Consider the following 26,160-nt stretch of genomic DNA (forward strand, 5'->3'; position numbering starts at 1 on the left):
TAGAGAAATGAAACCCAAGTCCCTTGTCTAAGATCACACAGCAAAGCGCATTCCAGAGCCTGTGTTTATAGTATTTCAACCTTAGTCACTGAGTTCATTAATTTGGGAACATTTCCCGCCACAGAGAAGTGAGTCAAGATGGCTAAAGTACGGCACTGATTAACAGTTAAATTGAGGTGCTCACCATGTGCTAAACGTGTGGCTATGGTATGGCTTCATTTCAGGGACGAGGGACCAGATTTTAGAGATGTTAGGTAATTCGCCCAAAGTGACACAGCTAACAAGCGGCGGGGCTGGGACTGTTTGAATCCAAAGTCCATTAGCTCTTAACCTCTACACTACATGGCCTCAGAAGAACGTCAGACGAGGAAGATCCGGATGGGGCACCGGTCCCCTCCCCACCAGTCCTCCCAGCTTCCCGGCCGCCGTGCGCCTACTGAGTTAGCTCACGCTCCAAGCTTCTGGACACCGACCTATTTACGTAAATGATATGCAAACGCAAGTAAATGTAACTTTCCACATCTGCTGGAAATGCAAATTACGTCGATGGGGGGCAAGCGGACAGATCCCAGTTATCCCAGTTCCGATCCCACGCCGCCTGGAGCTTCGGGCCGAGGGAGGAAACGGCTCCGGGGGGAGAGTAAAGTGACAATCGGACAAGGAAAAGCAGCCTTTCCTCCCGGGGGAGCAGAGGCGGCCGGGCGGGCGGAGGGAACCTGCAGAGGGCGGTTTCTCTCCTCTTTTCCTGTCCCACCCAGTCGGCCGGGCCCTCCACCCCCACGCCCGGCCGGCCTCCGCCGCTCGCTCCGCGCGTCCGTCCGCGGCTTCCTCCCGCTCCGTGTCCCGCGGCGGCTCTCCGCGAACCTCCGCCGTTCCCGCCCCCGGCGGTTCAAAAGGACGCGCGGAGCGGCGCCGCGCCCTCCCCGGGCCGCCCGTCCGACCGGTAAGGTGAGCACGCGGAGGAGGGCACAGCGGGAGGGCGAGGCCGGGCGAGGCCGGGCGAGCCCGGGGGCCGCGCGCACACCGCAGTCGCCTCGGCCGCGCGAGCGACGCGAGCCCAGAGCGGCCGGAGCCTCTCCCGTCGCGGCCGCTCGGAGCGGGCTGCCCGGACGGACGGCCGCGCGCGCCGCGGGCTGCCCCGGCAGCCGTGTGCCGGTAACGCCGGAGGGCCGGGGCGGGGGGCGGGGCCGAGGCCGGGTCGCCGGGTCGTCGCCTCGCGAGGCTCGACGGCCGCGCGGGGCGCCGAGTCCCGGGCCGGGCCAAGCGGGGTCGGCGCTACCGGCTGGCCGGTGGGGTTCGGCAGGCGGTACGCGGGCGGCGCTGCGGGCAGCGGGGGAGCGGGCCCGCGCGGGGCAGCGGCTGGTCGGGGACGGGCCTGAAGGGGACTGAGGCCCCTCACGTCCACGTTCGAGTGTCTGGCTCCCGGCCCCCAGGCCCCGGCCCTGCCCCCACGCGGGCTCGGGAGCCGGCGCGTCCTGCCCTCCCGGCCCTCTCCTGCCCCCTAGTGGACGGTTGCGCGCAGACTCGCGGCTCGGGGGAGAGCGGGGTACCTGTGCCTGCCGCTTGGTGAAACTGGGTCCGCTGTTAATTTGCATACCTTCGCCTAACTTTCTCAGGCCGGGAGAAATCCCTTAGGTAAATGTAGTGGCCAGGTGAAAGGATCTCGGGGTAGTACGGTCAAAGGCAACCCACACCAAGTACCAGAGGTCTCGGCTCTGCTCTTGGCACCTGCAGCCTGAGGAGATATTCAGGGAAACCAGAAGAGAAGGGTTTAGGACTAGCCCCGTGGGGGAAGGAATCCGGGAAAACCCGGCCCTTGCAAAGGCTTTCCTGGGACTTCAGTGTCTCCAGCCCCAGGTAGGGGCCCACCTCACGCCTGTCTTTGTCCCTCTTCATACAGATCTGCCTCTGCCTGGTGCCCATCCACTTGCTGCAATGACTAGCCTGCTAACCTCGCCTTCTCCAGGAGGTAGGTGAAGGCCTTTCCCGGTGCGAATGGTAGAGACTTGCTAACATTCCCCCACCTCCAGCCCAGGCCTGGAATTCCCTGAGGCCTCAGCCCAGATGCAGTGACCCTCCCACTTCCCGGTGCCCGCCTCACACCGGAAAAGGTCCTGGGAAGCTGCGGAGGGCAACCAAAATGCTTGCTTTGGTGCAGTTTGAATCTGAAATCATATGGACCTGGGCCAGTTCCCAGTGCTACCACTTAAAGCTTTGTGACCTTCAGTGAGTGATCCACTCTCTAAGCTCCAGTTTTCTCATTTGTAAAAGGGGGAAATGGTACCTATCTTATGAGCTTATTCATGAAGATTAAATGAGATAACCCATATAAAACACCTCTAGCACCGTGTCTCATATCTAGTAAGCACTCAGTAACATTGGTTATTACTATTAATGGGGGCTTGTTAGAGACCCACCTTTTCCTGGAAAGGAATTCTGCCTGCTTTTTCATTCCACTCCTCTGATGATATACTCCAGCATCAAAATCCATTGTTTCCTGGAGCTATGCTAGGCAGGGGTCCACATCATCACACTGAGAAAGAATTCCCGCCTTTTGTTCAGTAACCAAGCTGAGCCAGACAAACCATCAGACAGTCACTGATGGTTTTCGTTGTGTACGGTAGGGTAAGGGAGGAACCAAGGCTTGGTTGGTCTGTGTACCTCTGTTTTCATGTACACAGCCTCATTCGTCATTCATTAGGACACACATTACTATACTGATGTGGAAACAAGTGAGTGACAACCCCAGGGAAGCTGAAGACACTGTCCTCTGTGACCATGATGCACATAATTCAGAATGTCCATTATCCAGTGAGAGACAAGAGGGAGAAGTGGATAGAAGTCTAGATTGGTCAGCAAAGGCTTCATGAGTGGGGAATGGAATGGGAGGAAGCACTTAACCTTGAAGAATGGATGTGGTTTGTACAGACCAAGAAGGGTGCAGTGGCTGTTCCAGATCAAGTTAGTGCCATGCATGAGACCACAGATTGCATCTTTCCTGGAAGGTGTTCTGGAGGAAAAGGCAGAGGACCTCTAGAATAAACCTACCCATAGGGAAGAGGTGATGTTTTGGCAGCTAAGTGAGAAGTTAGGACTTGGGCAAATTCTTTTCTTTCTTTCTTTTTTAAATTTGTGGTAAAATATGCATAATATGTTATTATTTTAACCATGTTTTGGTAGTTCAGTGGCATGAAGTATTAACATTCACGCTGTTGTTCCGTCATCATTACTCCATCTCTGGAACTGTATCATCTTCCCAAACTGAAACTCTGTATCGATTAAACAATAACTCCCCATTGCCCCTCCCTCCAGCTCCTAATGACCAGCATTTTACTTTCTATCTGTATAAATTTGATTAGGTACCTCATATAAGTGGAATCATACAGTATTTGTCTTTTTTTTTTTTAAGATTTTATTTATTTGACAGAGAGACACAGCAAGAGAGGGAACACAAGCAGGGGGAGTGGGAGAGGGAGAAGCAGGCTTCCCGCGGAGCAGGGAGCCCGATGCGGGGCTCAATCCCAGGACCCTGGGATCATGACCTGAGCCAAAGGCAGACGCTTAACGACTGAGCCACCCAGGCGCCCCCAGTATTTGTCATTTTGTATGTCTTTTTCACTTAGCATCTCAAGTCCGTCCATGTTGTAGCATGTGTCAGAACGTCCTTCCTTTTTAAGGCTGGATAATATCATACATGCATCATTATATATACATGTACTATATCATTTTGTTTATCCATTCATCTATCAAGAGATTGCTTCCACCCTTTGGCTGTTGTGAACAAGGCTGCTAGGAATATGGGTGTACAAATTTCTTCTCGAGTACCTGCTTTCATTTCTTTCAGGTATATACTCAGAAGTGGAATTGCTGGATCATGTGGTAATTCTGTTTAATTTTTTGAGGACCTGCCACACTGTTTTCCACAGCGGCTGCACCATGTTATATCCCACCAGCAGTGCATAGGGTTCTGATTTCTCCACATCCTCATCAACACTTGTTCTTTTCTTTCTTTTTCTCTTTCTTTCTTTCTTTCTTTTTTTCTTTCTTTCTTTCTTTTCTTATAGTAGCATTCCTAATGGGTGTGAAGTGCTATCTCTTTGTGGTTTTGATTTACATTTCCCTAATGATTAATGATATTGAGCATCTTTTCATGTGCCATCTGCATATCTTTTTTTTTTTTATCTCCTTTAGAGAAATCTCTATTCAAGTCCTTACCCATTTTTTAATTGGCTTGTTTTGTTGTTGTTGTTTCTCATCTTGCTTATTCTTTATCCCAACCTCATGAGCAGGTTTTATTCTCATTTTACAGAAGCAAAAACTGAGGTTCGGGGCAATTAAGAAATTTTCAGAGGTTAAATTCTCCCAAGGTCGTGTGGCTAATAAAGGCCAAGGCAGGATTTTGTGCCCAGTCCTGATTTACTCCAGAGCCTCTGTCCTCTCTGTCGTGGTACACCGCTCTCAGAGTCTCATTGAACCCCACTGGCCCAAGCCCATGAAAGAGAAGGAAAGAGAAAGGAAGTAGAATTCCAGGGCGGGTTCCCATGGAAAGGAGAATTGAGGGAGCCGCCCTTTGTTGGGCAGGTCTAGAGCAAATAAGTAGGTTGGCAGACTCAGGTGGCAAAGGATCTGATACCTCAGTGATAAGAGATTTAGCCTGAAAACAAGGGCCACAAAGAAACCCAACAGGTATCTGGGTTAACAACAACCAAACAAAGGGTACATAAGCAAAGTAGATCTTGAAGTTCATTTGCTATTGGTTAGGATTTGGGTGGAGCCTTAAATCTTGTTGTGGTCCTCTACCCCAAGCCCCCCACCTGAGAGAAAAATGGTGTTACAGTCCTTCCAAGCCTGAGGAGAGGGAAGGAAGAGAGTAACATTATCATTCCTTTGTTTGGACAGGGAGACAGGAGAGAAATGGTGTAGGAACAGGAGATAATGGGGGGAGAGCTGTGAGCCATTCACCCCTTTTTACGCCAGGCTTCCTGAACAAAGTTTACTTTGTTGTTGTTTATTTTTTCATTAAAAAACTATTATATGCCCCTCAAGGAATAGCCTTCTAGACCTTTTTTATGTATATGCAGGCATATATATGTGTATGTGTGTGTTTATAGTTCCATTTTAATTTACTTTTTTTCAAACATGTAATCTTATTACACATTACTGCTCTAGCAATTTGCTTTTTTCATCTCACCATATATCCCGTGCCAGTAATTACAGATCTACGTCATTCCTTTTGACAACTGTGTAGTGTTTCCAGACTGAATGGCCTGTAATTTATTTAATCATTCGTCTGCGGATGGACATTCAGATATGTGTCACTCTTGCAAACAGTACTATGTGAACACCCTTTCCATTCTGCAGTAAAATTCAGGGAACCAAACCCAGTGGACACGTAAACTAAAATGGTTAGCTGAGGCAGAGCAGAGATGTGTCCAGAACCTGGAGAGTTGATAGTGTGTGGTGGAAAAAAACCTTGGAATGAGGAGATAGATTCGAAGCCCAGCTCAGCCAACAGCTCAGTGACCCTGGGCTCGTTGATGCAGTTTGCTAACCTCGTACATAATGATAATAACAACCCTGCTTACATCATGACTGTGAAGTAGAGATAAAATAGTGTATGTTTCGTAAACTGTAAATAACAAATATAGATTACAGCTCTGTTTTCTTTTTTTTCTTTTTAATTTTAAGTAGGCTCCACGCCCAGCATGGGGCTTGAACTCATGACTTTTAGACCCTTAGATTAAGAGTCACATGCTCGGGCGCCTGGGTGGCTCAGTTGGTTAAGCGACTGCCTTCGGCTCAGGTCATAATCTTGGAGTCCCTGGATCGAGTCCCGCATCGGGCTCCCTGCTCAGCAGGGAGTCTGCTTCTCCCTCTGACCCTCCCCCCTCTCATGTGCTCTCTCTCATTCTCTCTCTCAAATAAATAAATAAAATCTTTAAAAAAAAAAAAAAAAGAGTCACATGCTCTACCAAATGAGCCAGCCAGGCGCCCCCACAGATTATAGTTCTGGCACTTGAAACCTGAAGACCCTAGCTCCTTAGCACCTAGCTGTTTCACTTAGTCTGAAACAGCTCTTTTATGCAGAGTGGAGTTCAAAAATTTGATTTTTTAAAAAATATTTTATTTATTTATTTGACAGAGAGACAGCAAGAGAGGGAACACAAGCAGGGGGAGTGGGAGAGGGAGAAGTAGGCTTCCCACAGAGCAGGGAGCGCAATGTGGGCTCGATCCCAGGACCCTGGGATCATGACCTGAGCCGGAGGCAGACGCCCAACGACTGAGTCACCCAGGCACCCTTGATTTTTTTTTTTTTAAGTAAACATTTTATTGGAGTAATTTTAGATTTATAGAAAAGTTGCAAAAAATAATATAGAAAGTTCCCATATACCCTCCAGCCAGTTTTCCCTAATGTCAGTATCTTATATGACCATGGCATGTTGTGAAAACCAAGAAATTAACATTGGTATAATACTGATAACTAAACTACAGCCTTCGCTGAGATTTCACCTGTTCAAAAATTTGATTTTAAGGAGAATTCTGATAGAGCACTTTCAATTTATAAAAATTCCAAAATTAAGGCTGAGAAAGGTCCTGAGGGTCAGCTAGTCAAACCACCCATTCTGTGCTAGAGTTCTCTCTCCAGGACCCCATGAAGCATCTGGCCAGTTTTGCTCTTCCTTCTCTGGGAGAGACCTCTCTGTCCCATTAGTTTCTGCCAGTGGTCCTCTTGAAAGGTCATCCCTTGGCATATTTGAAGATGGCATTCAAGTTCTAGGCTCTCCCTAAGTTTCCTCGCTGGGCTTTCTCTTACCAGCTTTCCTTATCTGATACACTTTCCAAGCCATTCACTTTGTTGGCTGCTCACCACAAAACTGTCATACCCAGACTCAGCTGTCTAAGAGCAGCACAAAGGAGGGCCACACTGTTACCTCCATTAAAGAGCCCCATTATATTAATGGGGCCTAGAATAACAGCAAGTTTTAAATTTTTTAAGATTATAAAAGAACAGTTGACCCTTGAAAACATGGGGACTAGGGGCGCTGACCCCCACACAGTCAAAAATCCATGTATAACTTTTGACTCCCCCAAAACTTAACTACTAATAGCCTACTGTTGACCCAAAGCCTTACCAGTAGCCGTCAGTTAACACATATTTTATATGGTATACGTACTATATACTGTATTCTTGCAATAAAGGAAGCTAGAGAAAAGAAAATGTTATTAAGAAGATCATCAGTGGGCACCTGGGTGGCTCAGTCGGTTAAGCGACTGCCTTCGGCTCAGGTCATGATCCTGGAGTCCCTGGATCGAGTCCCGCATCGGGCTCCCTGCTCGGCGGGGAGTCTGCTTCTCCCTCTGACCCTCCCCACTCTCATGTGCTCTCTCTCATTCTCTCTCAAATAAATAAATAAAATCTTAAAAAAAAAAAAAAAAAAGAAGATCATCAGAGAAAAATGCATTTACAGTACTGTACTGCATTTATGGGGGGAAATCCACCTTGTATGTGGACCCATGCAGTTCAAACCCATGTTGTTCAAGGGTCAACTGCATTTATCCTTGTAAGGAATTTGGGAGATAAAGGAAAGCGTATAGAAGAAAAGAAGAGCCATCCAAAATTCTGCAACCTAGCTGTCAGTCTTGTTGCCATTTGAGGGTATTATCCTTCCAGTACCCGTGGCTTTTGGGTGATTTCACTGTAAGTCTTTTATATGTGTTGCTGCCAAGCCATAGCATCTCCATTCTTTCTTCGTCAGTAGTTGAACAAGACCCAGGAATCTCAAATTCTCCTCTTGTTCAGTTTGGCCCATTTCTGCAGTCGTTTGAGATCTCTCTGTTTGTCAACTTATTAGCTGCCCCTCTTGTTCGGAGACTTGCACAAATTTGCCACACCTCCCCTGGGCCTGCAGGAGTCTGCATTTACCCAAAGGGCACGAAGCACTTCCACACTCAGCTTATGCAGAAGGCACAGGTGGACCACCAAACCAAAGATCTTGCAAAGAATTTAATATGCAATGTGTTAGAAAAGTCAAGCAAAAAAGCCAGAGTTATTACCATCAGGGAAAAATGATACTGAACTTTCTTACGCCTGTCTTGCAATGTAGTATTTTTATTTTGAATTACAGGAAGACCTTAAATTGGGTCCTGGCACGGTTTGACATAACAGTATCAATTCAAAAAGAACTAAGGTCAAATCCCAGTGGAAGAACTTGTAGTTAGACTTGGACCACTTCATTCCTTGATGGTCAATTTCTACTCCACTTAGTCCTGATAGCCAGTCTGTATTACTCCGCAGGATATTATAAACAGTCTTTTAAAAAATATTTATTTATTTATTGTGGAGAGAGAGAGAGAAAGTGAGCACAAGCAGGGGGAGCAGCAGAGGGAGAGGGAGAGAAGCAGGCTCCCTGCTGAGCAGGGAGCCCGATGCGGGGCTCGATCCCAGGACCCTGAGATCATGACCTGAGGTGAAATCAAGAGTCAGACACTTAACTGACTGAGCCACCCAGGCGCCCCTATTATAAACAGCCTTATCCGTGTCCTGTGATAAGACACTATTTACTCCTACAGCACCTTCGGCTCTCCCATCCTTACTCTCAATAGATGACCTTGCATTCTGTTTTCTTGAGCAAATTAACGTCCTTAGAAACAACTGCCCAAGACCCCCACCGCCCCCATCTCGCCGCCACCTGCCTCTGTGCCCACGTGCATGTCAGTAGCATGCACTCTCTGCTCTGTCTGCAGCCGGCCCCTCCTTCCGGGCACTGGACCCCATCCCTCCAAGGACGCGGTTGCAGCCACTGACCTCCCTCATGCATCCCCAGCAGTTCCCTCTCTTCCGAGTTACGCCTGTCCTTCCTATCCGTACATAAACATGCTGTCGTTTCTCCCATCCTTGAAAAAACTTGAACTCCCTTCCTCCTCCAACTGCAGCCCCATTTCTCTGCTCACATTTACAGAAAAAAGAGTTTATCTGTATTCTGCCTCCAGTCCTTCCTCTTCCTCTTTTTTTTTTTCTTGAATCCAGTGTCAACCAGCCTTACACACAGCACGTCACCAGAGCTTCTGTTGTCTGGGTCATTCATGAGCCCTGCATAGCGAAACCCAGTAGTCCTTGTACTTGATCTCTTTGGCTGCTACTTCTCAGTCTCTTTTGTTCTTTCCTTTCTGGGCTCAGCCCTTGGGCCTCTTTATCGGTACTTATTCCCTTGGTGAGCTCACCCATTCTCGGGGGCTGAAATATGCTGACTTTTTAAATCTCCAGTCCAGACCTCTTCCCAAAATTCCAGTCTTAACAGCTGCCCTTGGGTATCTAATAAGCAGTCATGTCCAAAATTGAACTCTGATCTTCCCTTCCAAATCTGTTCCTCCCGCAGACTTTCCAACTCGGGTGACACCATGCCTTCCTTCCCTCCAGTCACTCAAGCCCAAAACCTTGGTGTCATCCTTGACTCCACCCCATACCCTGTCAGTCTTGGTGTCGAATGTATCCAGAATCCTACCACTGTTTCACTGGGCTACACTGGGCTTCCTCACAACATGGTGGGCTCAGTGTTTCAAAAGCATTGTCTTTGGAATTTCAGGCCCTACCTGAGACCCCCTGAATCATTTTAACAAGATCCCTAGGAGATTCCTATGCACAACAGAGGTTGAGAAGCACTGCTTTATCCAGTCTCTGCCCCAAAACCTCTATGAGGTTCTCATTTCAGTCATGGAAAAAGCCAAAGCCCTTCCATGGCCCCCAGCACCCATAGTATACAGCCCCCTTGATTCCATCTCCTCTTGCTTCTCCCTTGCTCTGTTCAGTGACCTCTGTGCTGTGCCTCAAGCATGCCAAGCATGCAACAGCCCCGGTGCTTTTCTTTTTTTTTTTTTTTTAAAGATTTTATTTATTTATTTGACAGAGAGAGACACAGCGAGAGAGGGAACACAAGCAGGGGGAGCGGGAGAGGGAGAAGCAGGCCTCCTGCGGAGCAGGGAGCCCGATGCGGGGCTCGATCCCAGGACCCTGGGATCATGACCTGAGCGAAGGCAGATGCTTAACGACTGAGCCACCCAGGTGCCCCCCCAGTGCTTTTCAATATTGTGGATAGCCCTATCTCGTACTTGCTGTTCCCTCTGCCCAGATCTCGGCCAGGCTGCCTTTCTTACCTTCTAGAGGTCTTTACTCAAGTCACCTCATCAGAGAGACTCCCTGACCACCCCTATCCACATGCCAGCCCCCTACCCCACTTCCTGCTCTTTTTTTTTTTTTAAGATTTTATTTATTTATTTATTTGAGAGAGAGCACAAGAGGGGTGAGGGTCAGAGGGAGAAGCAGACTCCCCACTGAGCAGGGAGCCCGATGCGGGGCTCGATCCCAGGACGCTGGGATCATGACCAGAGCCGAAGGCAGGTGTTTAACTGACTGAGCCACCCAGGTGCCCACCCTGCTCTTTTTTTCTACATAGCACTAATCAGTATCTAATACAGTGTATCTTTTTCTTATTTTATTTATTGTCCATTTTACCTTCTCAGAATGTAAACTGTATGAAGAAAAATTTTTTTAATTACAGCAAAATTATACATAACATAAAATTTACAATATTTAAGTATACCATTAAGTAGATTCATACCCAGACTGAACTCTGTACCCATTAAACAACAACTCCCATCCTGGGGCCTCTGGCTGGCTCATTCGGTAAAGCATGCAGCTCTTGATCTCCAGGTTTTAAGTTCAAGCCCCACATTGGGTAGAGAGATTACTTAAGAATAAAATCTTAGGGGTGCCTGGGTGGCTCAGTTGGTTAAGCGACTGCCTTCGGCTCAGGTCATGATCCTGGTGTCCCGGGATCGAGTCCCGCATCGGGCTCCCTGCTCGGCGGGGAGTCTGCTTCTCCCTCTGGCCCTCCCCCCTCTTATGCTCTCTCTATCTCATTCTCTCTCAAATAAATGAATAAAGTCTTTAAAAAAAAATTTTTTTTTTAAATAATAAAATCTTAAAAAAAAAAATAGTAACAGCTACCCCATCCCCTCTCTCCCCAGTTCCTGACAACCACTATCCTACTTCCTGTCCCTGTGAATCTGGCTATTCTAGGTACTTCATATAAGTGGCATCCATTTTGTAGCGTATATCAGAACTTCCTTTGTTACATTAAAAACAAAGGAAATTCTGAACATGCTACAAAATGGATGAGCTTTTGTTCCTGAGATGTATGCTTCCTCCTTTTTAGAAGTAGATTCCAGAGAGCCTTTGTTTCCAACAGAGACCATTTTCATCAGAAGCAAAAATCTGATGTAGGGTCCGCCTTCTTCATTACTCCGTTGTCTTCGTGTAGAGGTAAATTTCTTTGTACCTCCTTCATTTGTACTTAACTGCTTCACCAGATGGCTTCCAACCAATAACTGCATCCAAGGAAGGCACGTCTATTGAAGTGTATGTTTCTTTTTTTAATCCTTTTTTTTTTTTTACTATTTTATTTATTTATTTGAGAGAGAGAGATAGCGAGAGAGAACATGAGCGGGAGCGGGGCTGGAGGCAGGGGTGGGGGCAGAGAGGGAGAAGCAGGCTCCCAGCCAAGCAGGGAGACCCACGCAGGACTCGATCCCAGCACCCTGGGATCATGACCTGAGCCGAAGGCAGACGCTTAGCCCACTGAGCCACCCAGGCACCCCGAACTGTATGTTCCTGCAGGTCTTTCTACATTGCCAAAGTGTGCTCTTCAGTTGTAGCGAGCTTGCCTCTGAGCACCTCAAGCGTTAAAGTGAAGGAGGTTGCCTGTGAGGCAACATGGCTTCCCCCTTACACAGACGTCGCTCCCCGCTCACCGGTTGCCCCTGAGCCCGTCCGCATTAAGGACGCACTTTTTGTGGCACAACAGCGTGTAGTTGGTTGTGGTCGGCTGGTGTTTCTCCCGCCTTTACCCCTATTTTTTAAATCCTCGAGCTTTCTGGAAAGCTTGTTTTGCTGCCCTGTGGTAATCTTTCATGATCTCTCCCTCTTGTTCCCTCTTGGAAAAAAAGAAAAGGACGTAGTAGGAAGGATTCGTATAAATACCTTGCTTGGGCTTTGGAGCGTGTAGTCCTGGATTCAGATCTTGGCTCCATGCACTGTTGCATCATGTGTGACATGAGCCATGCCATTTAACTCTCCCAGGGCCTCGGGGTCCACATTAGCAAATAAAAACACCTACTTTGAAGTGATTGATGTAAGGATTAAGGAGTATGTCTATAAAGCACCCAGCACGAAGCAGGGACTTAATAAAGGGCAGCTGCTATAATTGGGATCATTTGCAGAATTTCCCAACTAGCAATCATCTTCCGTCCTCTGGGAGTCATATGTGTCTGCCCTCTGAACCCTCACTGAGATTGAGCTCCATGGTCCCGTCCCTGGTAGGGGCAAAGTAAATTGCTGTTGATTGATTGAAGTGAATCTTCTTAATCTTTATACTTAAGCTCCCGTACATAAACTCTTTTTCTCAGTGCTTTGTATATCTCACGTTTTCTAATGTTTAAGAAAGGCAAGACTAAGAGCATCTGTACAGCATTCTAGATCAGTGGTGGGAAGATGAAGTGCAGCCCTGGGAGATTTGGGGGAGGAAAGTGTGCGTGGTGGCGTGGTGAGGGGCAGCAGACTGAGGCAGGGATCAGGAGGGTAAAGTTCAAGGCTTCTCTTTGATGGAAGTCACAACGTAATCTCAGAAGTGACAGCCCATCACTTTTGCTGTACTCTCTTTGTGAGAAGCAAGTCCCTAGGTCCAGCCCGCACACAGGGAGAGGGGCTTACACAGGGTGTAAATAAACACCAGGCAGCGGGTACCATCCCGAGCCACCTCACCAGCTGCCCACCACACCTCTGTTTTGCAGTTCAAAAAACTAAAGCTCCAGGAGGTTTAGTAACTTCCTTAGGGTCACCTAGTGGTATGTTGGGGCAAGGTTCAAACCGAGACTAGCTTTCCCTTTTAAGCACTAAGCACAGAAAGAGCGTCACTACGTGATTGCTTCCTGCGCTCTCATTCAGGCCTCACCGTTGCCCTGCAGGGTTGGTTAGTGTCGCCCCCAGCGGCAGCAGGAGACGTAACGATGTGGCCTGGCCTTGGGAGGGGGGGTGCTCTAGGCAGCCCACCCCTGCTTTTTCTGTTGCAGGACCAGGTTCATCAGGCTCCTTGGCCTGTGTGAAAAGACCCCTCAACACCATTGACCCCTTTCAGCACTGCTCCCAGGCTCCCAGTCCCCCCGCTGGTGACTACGTATCCCTTGGCCTGGATGGAAACCTGAAGGTGGCAGGCATCGGAGGGGAGTCACACTCCTGCACTGTGCTCAGGCTGCGTGGGCCCTTGTCCCTTTTACCCTGTAAACTCCTACCCCCTGCTTCAGCGACCAGCTCACATCTCACTTTCTGGGGAGGCTGTGCCCTGCTGGAAGACTAGATCAAGGCCCTCTGTCCTGGGCTCTCCTGCATGCCTGAGATCTCCTTTGTCTCGTGTATTGCGCTCATTAACTGTGAACAGTGGCATGGTGGAGGGTCAGCTCCATGAAGGCCGGCTGTTTGCTTACCATTATATCCACAGTGTGCCTGGCCCCCAGTACCTGGCGAAGGGTAGGCGGTTGATGAGTGCTGCTATTATTTATTGAATGAATATTGAATAATGCCTCCTGTGGGCGATGTCAGGGTCAGGAGGCCCCTTTTCCCCAGGATACCTCTGTCCTGCAGTAACCTTAACTCGGTGCCTTCTCAAATCCCTACACTAAAATGCTAACTAGGGACAGAAGTAAAGGGCTCCCTAACTGCCCATGTAAATATTTTTAAAAGGGACTCCTGGAGACCAGGAGTTTTGAGTGTCCCGACCCTGAGTAGTGACTTCAGGGGTGGGACTTCCAGGCTGTAAAGGATGGATAGACCAATAGCAGGAGGAGGTATGAGATATATTTTAGGGTAGGAGAGGCCTTGTTTCAGAACCTTTCAATTACATGGCCTACTCTGGTGGTGTAGGAAAGAGTTTTAATAAGGGAAGAGCATTATTTAGTTATTTAAAAATAATATTGGAGCATCTGGCTGGCTCAGTCAGCAGAACGTGTGACTCTCGATCTCGAGGTCATGAGTTCGAGCCCCGTGTTGGGCATGGAGCCTACTTAAAAAATTACAATTAAAAAAACTAAATAAAATGATGTTTACAAAGGGTTTGTAAGAACATTAAAGAAATGCCCCTGCCAATATAATGTAAATATATATACATGTATATACACTCATCATTTGATCTCATCTGTGTAAAAGTATGCATTCCTAATAATAGCTTATCCTTATTGAGTTACCTACTACCTGTCACACAACCCTATAAAGCAGATGAAGACGCTAATGCACAGAGGGGTTAGGTAATTTTCTGAAGGTAACACAGCCAGTAAAGGACAGAGCTCAGAACCTCATCAGTTAGGCTCCAAAGCCCATACTCTTTTTTTTTTTTTTTTAATATTTTATTTATTTATTTGACAGAGAGAGTGAAAGAGCACAAGCAGGGGGAACGGTTGAGGGAGAGGGAGAAGCAGGTTCCCCGCCCAGCAGGGAGCCTGATGCGGGGCTCGATCCCAGGACCCTGGGATCATGACCTGAGCCGAAGGCAGACGCTTAACCATCTGAGCCACCCAGGCGCCCCTCCAAAACCCATACTCTTAACCACTATATGACAAAAGAATTCACCCCATTTCCTTTTTCACTTTTCTAAATTTTCTAGAAGAACTGGTGACCACCCCAATTCTTCAGGCCACTGAAGCCCTGTCCCCAGAAGCCGAGGCCAGCACAGCACTCATTGCAGGTAACAAAGGCCCTGAGCCAAATCCATTTTGAATTCAAGGGCTCTCTCGCTCCATAGATTGGCAGCCAAGTGTAGTGATCAAGGATTTTCCCTATGCAGGAAAGCACCACAAATTGGAGACCAAATCCATTAATGGGCTCGTTTTGGCACGTAGGTTATCTTCTATGCACACACACAAGGCTATAAAAGACTTAGAGGCTTCACGCCCGAGACACTGCCAGTAAATGTGGGAAGTGGCCACAAATAGATATAAGTGTGTACGGGCAGTACACTCCAGTGTGCGGGTAGGGATGGGAACATGTGTGGTTGGTCAGATGGGGGAGGACGAGGATGGGAGGGATCAGAGAAGTCCCTGCAGGAGGCTGTGGATTTAAAAATGCCTTCCTGTTGGGATAAGCTGTTTCCTGTTTCCCTCCTTCCTGTTTCTATCAGAATTATCAGGGACTGGTTGAGAGGGGGTAGTTTTGTTAGAAATCAAAAGCCATGTCTGCTTAGCTTAAGCCCCAGGATACTTCAGATTATCATGCACCGTGGAAGTGGGACTTGTGGGGGAATGTGGATTTTGGAAGTGGACGCTGGTTAACTAGAACAGAAGGATCTTTATAAAAAGTGAGGGAATCGTTGAATTCAGGAGACCCCATGAATTACTGAGACATCCTCAATCCTGAAACATCTCTGCATTTTCCCTCTCCTTTCCAAGTTGTTATCACCGTGGTCTTCCTCACCCTGCTCTCAGTCGTGGTCTTGATCTTCTTTTACCTGTACAAGAACAAAGGCAGCTACATCACCTACGAACCTGCAGAAGGCGAGCCCAGCGCCATCCTCCAAATGGAAAGTGACTCAGCCAAGGGCAGGGACAAGGAGGAATATTTCATCTAATGATTCCTGGGCCCCAAGGAGCTTCTCCAGGCTCCAGTGCTAACACACTATTAGGTGAAAGTTTTATCTGAAACTGGTGAGAAGCATTGATTGATATGGGCAAACCCGAGCTCCTTCTAGGACACAGGCCCAAATGCCAGCATCACTGATGCCAGGGACACAGAGAAAGCTGTTGATGATGTCTTTAGCGAGGCCTTTGTAGTCTAGCTGGTTTCGGTGGCTGCCCAACAAGGTGGAGCAACACCAGGCCACATGAGCCCGGTCATCTTCACTTTTTTCAAGGTCGAAGGGAAGGAGAGTTAGGGTCGCTGGCTGCTCCTCTGTCCCCTACCTGATCTGCTAGTGACAGCTGGAACAGAGATAGTGTCTGTAGAAGTTCTTCCCAGGTGCTGGAAAGCATGGTAAAAGGCCAAGTGGGGAGGGGCAGGAGACTATGGAGTCTCCACCCCCTGATGAATGTGCTATGTCTCCTAATCTGAGCCCTTCCTTTCCATATTCCCCAACAACCTTATACTGATGCTATTTTTATCACAATTAAAAATGTTCATTGATACAGAAATCTGATTCTTGTGTGCAAGAAATAACCACCTTTATATTTTGACTTATCCATACTTAAACTTTTTTGACATTTTCTTTTGCTTATTTAACTCGTTTGCATATGTTCTCTCCCAAACATAAAGAACCCTAGGGAAGTTTCAGAAGTTCCCACAACAATCTCAGGAGTTTGAAACAAAGATGGTCGTGGGAAGCTTGTCCCAGGGGTGTCATTAGAAACATACCCTGGGAGATGAAATGGCTTTACCTTCCATCCTGGCAAGGGCCGGAATTTCCCAGACCCATTCTTTTTTTTTTTAAGATTTTATTTATTTGCAAGAGAGAGAATGAGAGACAGAGAGCATGAGAGGGAGGAGGGTCAGACGGAGAAGCAGACTCCCTGCTAAGCAGGGAGCCCGATGTGGGACTTGATCCCGGGACTCCAGGATCATGACCTGAGCCGAAGGCAGTCGTTTAACCAACTGAGCCACCCAGGCGCCCTTTTTTTTTTTTTTTTAAGGTTTATTTATTTGAGAGAGAGCACTCTCGAGAGAAAGCATGAGTGGGAGGGGGTAGGGGCAGAGAGAGAAGCAAGTTCCCCACTGAGCAGGGAACCCAACTTGGGACTCCATCCCAGGACCCTGGGATCATGACCTGAGCTGAAGGCAGATGCTCAACCAACTGAGCCACCCAGATGCCCTTCCCAGACCCATTCTGTGTATACACGGAGGGAACCAGAAACAATCTCCCCACCACTCTTCCCACCAGTGTCCTTTGAATCAAGCCCAGAGAAGCTTCTTGGATCTTAGTCCCCAAATGATATGTGTTTAAAAGATAGAAACCATAGCTCCCCAAATACTGTTTACTTTGGAATTAAGCTAAATTTCCTTTGAGGTCTTAATTGTTACTGCCTCCATTGTCCAAGCTCAATTCCTCCCAAGACCCAAGAGTTGAAGAATCAATTTTGACAATCCTAGTTTTCAGTATTTCTCCACACAGAACTTTGGAGAAACTGAAGGTCACCTTGAACTTACACAGACTGTCATACTAAAACATTTTTCTCAAGTCAAATTCTAGAGCAAGTTAGGACAATCAGTCGTTCCCTTATTTCTAAGCTTATGTTCTAAGTTTGTTCTGGCATAATAGGCTCTTAAGAATCTGAAAGAGCTTAGGAAGTAAAATGAAGAAAAGTAAAGCACCTAGAATGGGACTCATGAAAAGGTCAAATCTTGGCCATGTACTCCTGAATTTATTTCAAAGGCTTCATTTAAAAAACAAAACAAAACAAAACAAAACAAAACCCCAGAATGACAGCAGCACCTATCTGAATTCTGGGTGGGACATAAAAGATATATGGAGAAGAAATCTAAAAACAAGTTGAGTAAAGAATCCTTGAAGTGAGGTGTAATGCAACTTCATCACTTTATTCAAATCTTCAAAATAGTCTTTATTCTACATTTTTAGTATAAAAAATCCACAAGTTAAGTGCACCACAGTGTAGAGAGAGACATACAACGCTGAACTTCCATAACAGTCAATGGTACAGTCAAACATCACATGGACAGAACACAAAATTTAGATGAACTGAAATTATAAAATAAAATAAAATCCAATTTCAGAAAACAAAAATCAAAATATTAAGGATCCCTGAAATATTCTTAACCCTAATGAGATTTCACTGGACTCAAGTCATTTTGTAGTGAGGGATTCATAACATGACCCCCTTAACCCAGCTGAGGAATTCTCAGGAGCCATGAGGGCTTACATCAGGTACTCTGACAATCAACAGTAACCAATTTTTGGATGGGAAAACTTCCCCTAATTTGGCTCTGACGTCATGAGGCTTTTGAAATGCATCCTCCTCCTTGCCCCCACATTTTAAACAAACCTGTTTATAGTACAGTTTGCATTGATACCCTTTGTTCAAATAGAGCTCTGTTTTTCTGGCACCGAAGCAAATTGGGGTTTGGTTCATGGATGAAGAAACAACCTATGAGGAGGGTCCAAGAGGCACCCTCCACTTTTGCCTGAGGAGATGCAAAAGCAGAAGTAATGGGGCCTGTGCTTGGGGCACAGAGGGGGTTTCAGAGGATCCTTGTGAAAGACTAGTTAAAAGATGGCAAGTGGGACAAGTGCAAGGAGAGAAGGGAGTTAGTCTGACTGGCTTTCTGTCCTGCACCATTGATTCAATGGAGATTGGCGGGAAGGAACTGGAAGAGACTAGAGGTGAGGGTGGGACATGGGGCAAAGGATGGAAAGGAGGGAAAGGCAGACAACTAATGCGTTTCATTTATAACAAGTAATAGAAATCAAAGACTTAAAGGAGATTAAAGACCAATCAGAATAATTTGGCAACTTTAATTCTTAGGAAGATCAAAGTTCCCTCCAAACCTAATTTGATGTTTTATTAACTAAGAGCAAAAACCAGTATGGTACAGTATTACTCCAGAGGAATTAAAGGAAGATCCTTAGGGCTGCTTTACCCACATTCATTTTATGAATGGATGCCTCCCCTACCTCAAAATGCTTTAAGGAGGTACTGCTACCATTACATGGTTCCTTATTAAGTTTGAAAAGTGCCTGAAAGTTTGGGCACCAGAAAGACACCCCAACAACATGTGTCTAAACTGCAACTTCAGGTTAATAGGACTAAAGCAGTTACATTGTGAGAAGTGCTGAAGGTATGTGATGTCTTTCCCGGCACAGAGGTGGCCTTGGTTCTTCACCAGATGGTGTAGCCACCATCTGAGCCACCCATGAAGAAGTTTCCCTTCCGCTGAGTTACAAGGACATTGGCTCCCTGCATGACTGCAAGCTGAGCAGCGTTGGGAGGGCATCCAGGGGGTGGAGGCTGAAAGGAAAAGACAAGGTTGACTGGGCATAGGGCAGCTGAGACAAGGGAAATGGACACGAGTGAAACAGGATCCGTTAGGAAGATGGCAATGTGCTGACCAATCGCATCTTAAAGCTAGTCCTGCCACCAACTTGGGTTGTAAAGCAGGTCTGTATTCTCTGTGAACCCAAAGATACAAACAGGAAAGAGCCTACCACTCACTCAAAGGCGTTCTCACCTCATTTCAGGCATATGGTTTTGAGTGGATGGCCCTAGCAAGGACCATTTGGGCTCAAATTCTTATACATGGGCGAACTAAGCAGGAAACCAAACTACAACCTCTAGCATCTTTCCAAATGCTACTTAATAGGGACAACGCTTTCTCCAGTTTTAATCATCTTGTTTCCCGATGGAATGCCATGCTGGTGGCAAATTTGAAGTAAATGCTTATGGAATGAATAAGGAATATTACTAGACCAGTACCAAACTGGAACTGAAAAGGCAGCAGGCAGGACTCCTAATATAGGAAAACAAAGGAATCTGGTTAACTCAGACCCGAGGGAATGTACCAGATGCTACTGACTTTCCATAGTTCTCCTGCCCCCTCATCTGCTTTCTGCCTGACTACTGGAAATCGGTGTTATACTAATGCCACAGCTATTATCCAGGGACGGTGAAAGGATGAATATGTAATCTCTTCAGAAAGTTCAAATACACAAGAGCTGAGTTTTTCTGGTAAGGTCATACTCACAGGAATGTTGCCAGCGGTAGCCCCAGCTCCAAATCTGGCACCTGCATCATACCCTCCTTCCACCAGCACTGCTGAACCAGGTGGATAGATGGGACCAACTGGATAATAAGCCATAGGGATTGTGGAACCTAAAGGTCCAACAGCCACAGACTGGGCCATGGGAAGGTACAGTGAGGTGCCAGGAAATGCAGCTGACATGGTGGGGACTGTGGCAGCCCCTGGGTGCACAAAGCTCGGACGGTAGAGCTAGAAGAGGGAGAAGAGAAGGGAACGGGTTACTTTAAGACATTCCAATTTTAGATCTCTTTCATGAGTCAATTCTTAATTCTCCTTGTGCAGATTACACTGTGAGTTACACAAACTGCCTTTTCGCTGCCATTCAGTATTCTCCTGGGTCACTTCCTGCTATAGCTAATGTTAGGCTCAAGGAACGCAAACTCATCTTCTTAACCTCAGCCTGTGCCAAAAAACATAAAATAATCAGATCATGCCTTCTCAACCCCAACAGAAACTGCTGAAGTATATACAATGTTTCAGACTATTCTGTGAGCACTCTCTCCTCTTTGTGGAGAGTAAATAAATATGTGGAGTCAGGCTTAGCTAAAGACTGAAAATGTGATCCAAGAGTATTCAGTTCAAGTCTAGTAAACTGGAAGCACCTCTGAGTAGGCAGGTGGAGCATCAGTATAGGGTGGAGCCTGAGGAAGATGCAAGGTCTGAGGGTACACTGGATTCCCAGGAGGCTGCACAGGGTAGGTTGGCTGCGTTGGATATTGACCTGGAAAACAAGATGAAAATGCACGTTGCCTACCATACAGAGCCACCAAAATGGGGCAAACAGACTGCTCTGGAGGGCCTGATTTTTGAGACCAAGAAAATAAGCATTTTCTTTGCACACTTATCCCACCTACACACGAAGATGGTGGATTCTAACTGGCCATAAAAGGTGCTCTTCCCATTAGCATACTGGTGTAAGGGAAAGTCTCGCTGGACCCAAGTTTCTCCACTGATGCAGGGCAGGTCTGGGCACCCGTTCCTGCCAATGTACCAACGGAAGGTACATCCTGCCTACGCTCTGGGTGGTTTTCACAAGCCTAGTGTAACTGCCCACGACCTCGTTAAGTCACAGTGGTTATGATGATTTGCCCCATAGATTCCTACTCAAGGTCGACTTCCAAATAGAGTGGTGGAAGTGAACCTTCAGACTCGTCAGACTCGAGAGAAGATAAAGGGAAATGTCCTAAAAAACAGCTGAGGATCGTGTTCTGCCAGACACTAGTACAATCACAGGAACCGGGAGAACTTCGGGCCGCCATCGAAGGGAAGAGGAGAGAGAGACCCTTCTGCCCCCCGGCCCGCCCACCAGCGCCGGCACCTCACTAGTTAAGCCCGGGCGCCAGCCTCTGGTTCCGGAGCGCGGCGCCCCGCCTCCGCCGGCGCTCCATTGGCCTACCCAAATCCCTGCTCTAGCTCCCCATTTGCTCCTGCAGATGCCCATCATGACAAGCCTTTTCCCCCCCCACCCCTCCACCCGAGCCCGCAGCTCCAAACTGCGCCACAGAGTTTAAGGAGGAAAGGGCCGAGAAGGAGCGAGTAGCCGTAGTTCGAGGATGACGAAGGCGTCTGGAGCAGCCCCCGGGACTGCAGCTGGCCCAGGACCGAGGCGCAGCTCGCCCCAAGCCTAGCGCTTGGCGACCCTGGGCTCCGGGCCCACTCGCTCCAGGCTAGCACGATTCCCCCCGACGACCCCAGCCGCCCCCTGTCCTTGCCTTTGCTGTTCATGGTGGCTGCTGGTCCGGTTCGGCTCGGCGTCGCGGACGGTTATTTTTTTCGTCCTCTTCCTGTTCGTAGTCACTTCCGTGTCACGTGACGATTCGTCCGCCTAGCGTCACCCGGCGCCCGAGTGCCGCTACCACCGGAAACCCCGCCCCTCCGCCCGGTCTCCAGTAGCTAGAGGAAGGGCTCGCGTGGTCCCGCCTACTCGCGAGCGTTGGCCCCGCCCCTTGGGGCTTGTCTTCCAACCCCCACCCGCGTCCTACGACGGGAAGAAAACCAAATACAGGTATTGTCTCAAAACAGGATTTTTTTTTTTCTCTTGGGCGCTCGGAGGCAGAACCGCTAAACCATTCCCCGGAACCTTTTTACACCTACGCGCCGCAGCTCAAGGTCACCTCACCTTGACAGCCTTTCCACAGGGGGCAGGGATTTCTAATTACTTCTCTAACTGAAACATGCTCCCCAGACCTTGACCTGTCGTGCAGTTTCCCTTCTACGAAGCCCGACATAAGCCTCCGCTCCGTCCAGATTTACTTTGCCAGTCCGGCTGTCATCTGTCCTTTTCTGAGGTAGACCACGGGTGGAAACTTCGCTGCCTTGTCTGTTCCACCGACAGGTGCCAGTTATTTTCTTGGGTCGCTGTCTTTCTTCCCAAAAGGCAGGCCGTGCTCTGCTGTGTCCTCCACGGCAGCTAGCTCGAAAGCCCGCACACTCGCGCTACCCAGGGAGTGCAGGTGGCCCTGCCCTTCCTTTGGTACTTGTTACAGGTGAGCTGTATGGTGCCTTGGGTACATTTTCTGTTTCGTCTCGCCCCTAACCTAATTGTCCTCAAGGGCAAAGATGCCATCCTTGAGGGCAGCAATTAAGGTTTTCCTTACATCCTTCATTTTAAAACATGCCTCCTGTGTGCAAGTACAGAGGTGGAACTGAACAAGACATTTTTAATTTGGTTCAGACTAATACTAGTATTGAAAAGTCTATTATTTACCTTTTCCTGTATTTCTGACTCTAATCTTCTTGAAGGGAGCATAGTGTTAGACATTCACTCATTCAGCTTATTTGTGAAACACAGATCCACGCACTGTTCTAAAACAGTGCTCTTTTTTTTTTTTTAAGATTTTATTTATTTATTTGACAAAGAGAGACACAGCGAGAGAGGGAACACAAGCAGGGGGAGTGGGAGAGGCAGGCTTCCTGCTGAGCAGGGAGCCCGATGTGGGACTAGATCCCAGGACCCCTGGAATCATGATCTGAGTCAAAGGCAGACGCTTAACGACTGAGCCACCCAGGTGCCCCTGGCCCTTGCTCTCTTGAAGTTCACCTTCTAGTGCCCGGGCTTGCAAACTTTTTGGACCACAATCCACAATGCTACGCTTTAAATCATGACCCAGCATACACACACATTTATAACAAAATTTTTTGACCTAGTACTTATCCTGCAACGTACAGTGCACTGTAGTATTTCCTATTCTCGTGTTTATTTTTTTCAGATCTGGTTGTGGTTTCTCATCCCACTAACAAGTCAGGACCCACAGCTTGAAAAACATTGTGTTTTAGTAGACCTGTATCTCCAGAGCCCTGTACTTTTCTTAGCATGAAGTTTGCAATCAGTAATTGGTTGGTAAAGGAGTGAGTAAATCCTTGAAGGTCAGATCAGAACAAATCTTCCCTGTATCCTAACTTTTCCAAATCAGATCCTAAATTGATTCCACCACAAAGCCTGAAACTGGAGAAGTCACTAACCTATCCTAACCCGTACCCCATGCTCAAGGCTTCAGAAAATAAAGGACTGAACCTAGGAAAGGTTTTTTTCCTTATTTCTCTCTGTGGCCTTTGGGGACCCTCTAATTGTGTTGACTAAAGCAGTTCGTGTCAATGAGAGTGTAAGAGGTGGCCCCTAAATCAAGATACTAGTTCTGGTTCTCACTGTGTCACCACCTGACTTTGGTCTTCATCTATTCAGCTCCCACTTATCCCAGACTAGTTATTAATCAGATGCTGCACGGGTGACCTTACAGATGTAATCCATTGTCCACTGCAGACTGAGGAAAGGTGCAGATCAGGAAACTGTATTTCAGAGAAGTTAAGTAGTTGAACTAAGTTACACAGCTGCAAAGCCAGTATTCAAACTCAGGTTTGTGACTTTACAAGCATTGTTTTTAATTTGTTTACATTGTTTAATCTGTTTACATTGTTTTTTTTAAAGATTTTATTTATTTATTTGAGAGAGAATGAGACAGAGAGAGAGCATGAGAGCGGGGAGGATCAGAGGGAGAAGCAGACTCCCTGCTGAGGAGGGAGTCTGACGCGGGACTCGATCCCGGGACTCCAGGACCATGACGTGAGCCGAAGGCAGTCGCTTAACCAACTGAGCCACCCAGGCGCCCCTGTTTACATTGTTTTTAAATCTGTTGCCTCCCAAGGTTTCATCATCTGCCAAAGGTCACACAATCCTTGCGTCACCTCCAACTCTACAGTCTGTTTTAGGGAAGGAAAGGAGCAAAGGGAAGTCTGAGGACAGAGGGGAAATGGGCAGAGCTGATAATCGGGTTGTAAATTTTGGTCAGGCCCTACCAGGTGTTAAAAATTCAGATACTTCGGGGCGCCTGGGTGGCTCAGATGGTTAAGCATCTGCCTTCGGCTCAGGTCATGATCCCAGGGTCCCGGGATCGAGCCCCACATCTGGCTCCTGACTCGGCAGGGAGCCTGCTTCTCCCTTGCCCTCTGCCTCTCCCCTGCTCATGCTCTCGCTCTCTCTCTGTATCTCTCTGTTTCAAATGAATAAATAAAATCTTTAAAAAAAAATTTCAGATATTTCTACTGGATGGTAAAGAGCCATTGCCCCAAACCGTCTCCCCAAGTACACTTCTCTGCTCTGGCCCTCCACTGGAACCCACCCCAACCCAGGACCTAGCTCCAGCTAAGGCAAGTTGCCCTCAGATTGGTCAGTGCCTCCTCTACAGATGTTAGTTATTTTGCTTATCACTCTGGGACCTGGGCATAAAGCAAGCAAGGGCAGAGCCAAATGAGGTTACCAAGAGAAATGGAAGGGTCACAAACCACTGTTTTCTCTGGCAGGTGGATTAAGGAGCAACTGGCTACTTTCTTGGACAGGAGTCGAGAACCTTTCTATTTCCTTCCTCTTCTCCTGGGTTCCCCCACCAAGATGAAATGTTCATTTAGTCATTTATCAGACATCCTTTCTTGAATTAATTTAGCAACTATTTATTGAGCACCTATTATGTGCAGGGCCCTGTGATAGGCACTAGGGAAACAGTAGTGAAGAAGCAGGCTTAGTCCCTACCCTCCCAGAACTTAGTCTACCTAAAGTAAACAGATAACATAATGTGACTAGCGCTGACATAAGGACAGTAGGGGGTGCGCTCCTAATCTCTTCCACTGGGCTCAGGGAGGGCTTCCTGCTGGTAGTGATGTTGGATAGGAAATCTGAAGGCTGAGTGGAAGTTTAGCAAGCGAAGGGAATTCCTCCAAGAAGGAACAGCTTATGCAAACGCCTGGAAATGAGAGAGCTTATGGAAAGAGAGGACGCGAAAACAGTTCAGTATAGCAGGAGCATGGAATGAGAGGTGAGGTCTAGTAAGACATGATGGTAAAGAGAGAAACAGGAGCCAGACCACGCAGGGGACCTTGGAGCTTAAAGAGGATCCGATCTTAAGACATTGGATTCTAACTAAGGGCACCGGTTAGCCACTGAAGAGTTTTAAGCAGAAAAGTGACATGATCCTGTTTTTATTTTAGAAATAGCTTTCTGGCTACAAAATGTAGACTAGATTATAAGGGGACAGGAGTGGAAATATGTCTGGGAGAACTAGAATACCAAGTAGTAATTTTAGTGAGTGATGATGGCAGACTGGCCCAGGGAAATGGCAGGGGGTAGAAAGAAGGAGGGCAGCATTCCAGAACTATTTAGGAGGCAGAAACAACTGGACTAATACTCAGGATTAATGTGTCCAGAATTAATTAAGAGAATTAATGTCAGGGATGAAAACTACATAAAGTGAAAAGACAAATGACAAATTAGAGAAAAGATAGTGGCGATTTGTATCACAAAGGGCTAATCGCCCTGTCCCAGAACTCATAGACATCAGTAAGTACATGACCAGCCATTAGAAAAAGTAGCAAATGACATTTACACAGTTCAGAGAAAAGGAAATACAAATGGCTTTTAAACATATGAAATGGGGCGCCTGGGTGGCTCAGTTGGTTAAGCGACTGCCTTCAGCTCAGGTCATGATCCCGGAGTCCTGGGATCGAGTCCCACATCGGGCTCCTGGCTCAGCAGGGAGCCTGCTTCTCCCTCTGACCCTATCCCCTCTCATGCTGTTTCTCTCTCTCTCTCTCAAATAAATAAATAAATAAAATCTTAAAAAAAAAAATCATTTAAACATATGAAATGATGTTCAGCTTCACTCTTAATAAGAAAAAGGCAAATTAAAACCACACAAACCATTATCAGATTGGTAAAATCCAAACATTTGCTAACTTTATTGGCAGTGCTGTGAATAAACACACTAGTTTATTTTGGGGGTTTTTTTTAAGTTTTATTTTAATTCCAGTTAGTTAACATACAGTGTAAT

General features: G+C 47.2%; 3 protein-coding genes across 5 annotated transcripts in view; 2 read left to right on the top strand and 1 right to left on the bottom strand.

The window, feature by feature from the left end:
• Nucleotides 1–958: 958 nt before the first annotated feature.
• SMAGP (small cell adhesion glycoprotein) lies at nucleotides 959–18,080 on the top strand. The gene is made up of 4 exons (XM_054507053.2): nucleotides 959–1,155; nucleotides 1,901–1,969; nucleotides 14,709–14,789; nucleotides 15,490–18,080. The coding sequence occupies exons 2-4, from the start codon at nucleotides 1,936–1,938 to the stop codon at nucleotides 15,666–15,668; spliced, it is 294 nt and encodes a 97-aa protein (XP_054363028.1). The 5' UTR covers nucleotides 959–1,155; nucleotides 1,901–1,935; the 3' UTR covers nucleotides 15,669–18,080.
• POU6F1 (POU class 6 homeobox 1) overlaps nucleotides 1,950–26,160 on the top strand; it is a 66,395-nt gene continuing 42,184 nt past the window's right edge. The window contains exons 1-3 of one of the 2 annotated variants that reach the window (XM_064591232.1): nucleotides 1,952–1,969; nucleotides 14,709–14,789; nucleotides 21,638–21,848. The gene's annotated coding sequence lies outside the window, so the exon portion shown is untranslated. Of the gene's footprint in view, nucleotides 1,970–14,708; nucleotides 14,790–21,637; nucleotides 21,849–26,160 lie in introns of both variants that reach the window. The other variant, XM_064591233.1, reaches the window with a different exon arrangement.
• Nucleotides 17,606–21,695, bottom strand: DAZAP2 (DAZ associated protein 2). Of its 2 annotated transcripts, none has more exons than XM_045870924.3 (4): nucleotides 21,556–21,695; nucleotides 20,446–20,564; nucleotides 19,864–20,032; nucleotides 17,606–19,053 (listed from the first exon to the last, which is right to left on the bottom strand). In XM_045870924.3, exons 1-4 carry the CDS (start codon nucleotides 21,566–21,568, stop codon nucleotides 18,731–18,733), a joined length of 624 nt encoding a protein of 207 aa, XP_045726880.1. In that variant the 5' UTR covers nucleotides 21,569–21,695; the 3' UTR covers nucleotides 17,606–18,730. The 2 variants fall into 2 exon arrangements, with proteins under 2 accessions (XP_045726880.1, XP_045726879.1); XM_045870923.3 differs by having other exon boundaries at nucleotides 19,787–20,032.

The sequence above is a fragment of the Mirounga angustirostris genome, unplaced genomic scaffold, assembly GCF_029215605.1.
Source record: "Mirounga angustirostris isolate CCGP_5_RB_7025 unplaced genomic scaffold, mMirAng1.0.hap1 SCAF_5, whole genome shotgun sequence".
NCBI lineage: Eukaryota > Metazoa > Chordata > Mammalia > Carnivora > Phocidae > Mirounga > Mirounga angustirostris.

Bases quoted from the DNA above. Each gene is read 5' to 3' on its own strand.
- SMAGP (XM_054507053.2), top strand. From the start codon at position 1,936: ATGACTAGCCTGCTAACCTCGCCTTCTCCAGGAG. The intron at 1,970-14,708 runs GTAGGTGAAGGC...TAAATTTTCTAG, and splicing joins AACCTCGCCTTCTCCAGGAG to AAGAACTGGTGACCACCCCA. The intron at 14,790-15,489 runs GTAACAAAGGCC...CTCCTTTCCAAG, and splicing joins CAGCACAGCACTCATTGCAG to TTGTTATCACCGTGGTCTTC.
- DAZAP2 (XM_045870924.3), bottom strand. The intron at 20,033-20,445 runs GTGCTTCCAGTT...TCCCTCTTCTAG, and splicing joins CTCCACCTGCCTACTCAGAG to CTCTACCGTCCGAGCTTTGT. The intron at 19,054-19,863 runs GTTCAGCAGTGC...TTTTCCTTTCAG, and splicing joins TGGTCCCATCTATCCACCTG to CCTCCACCCCCTGGATGCCC.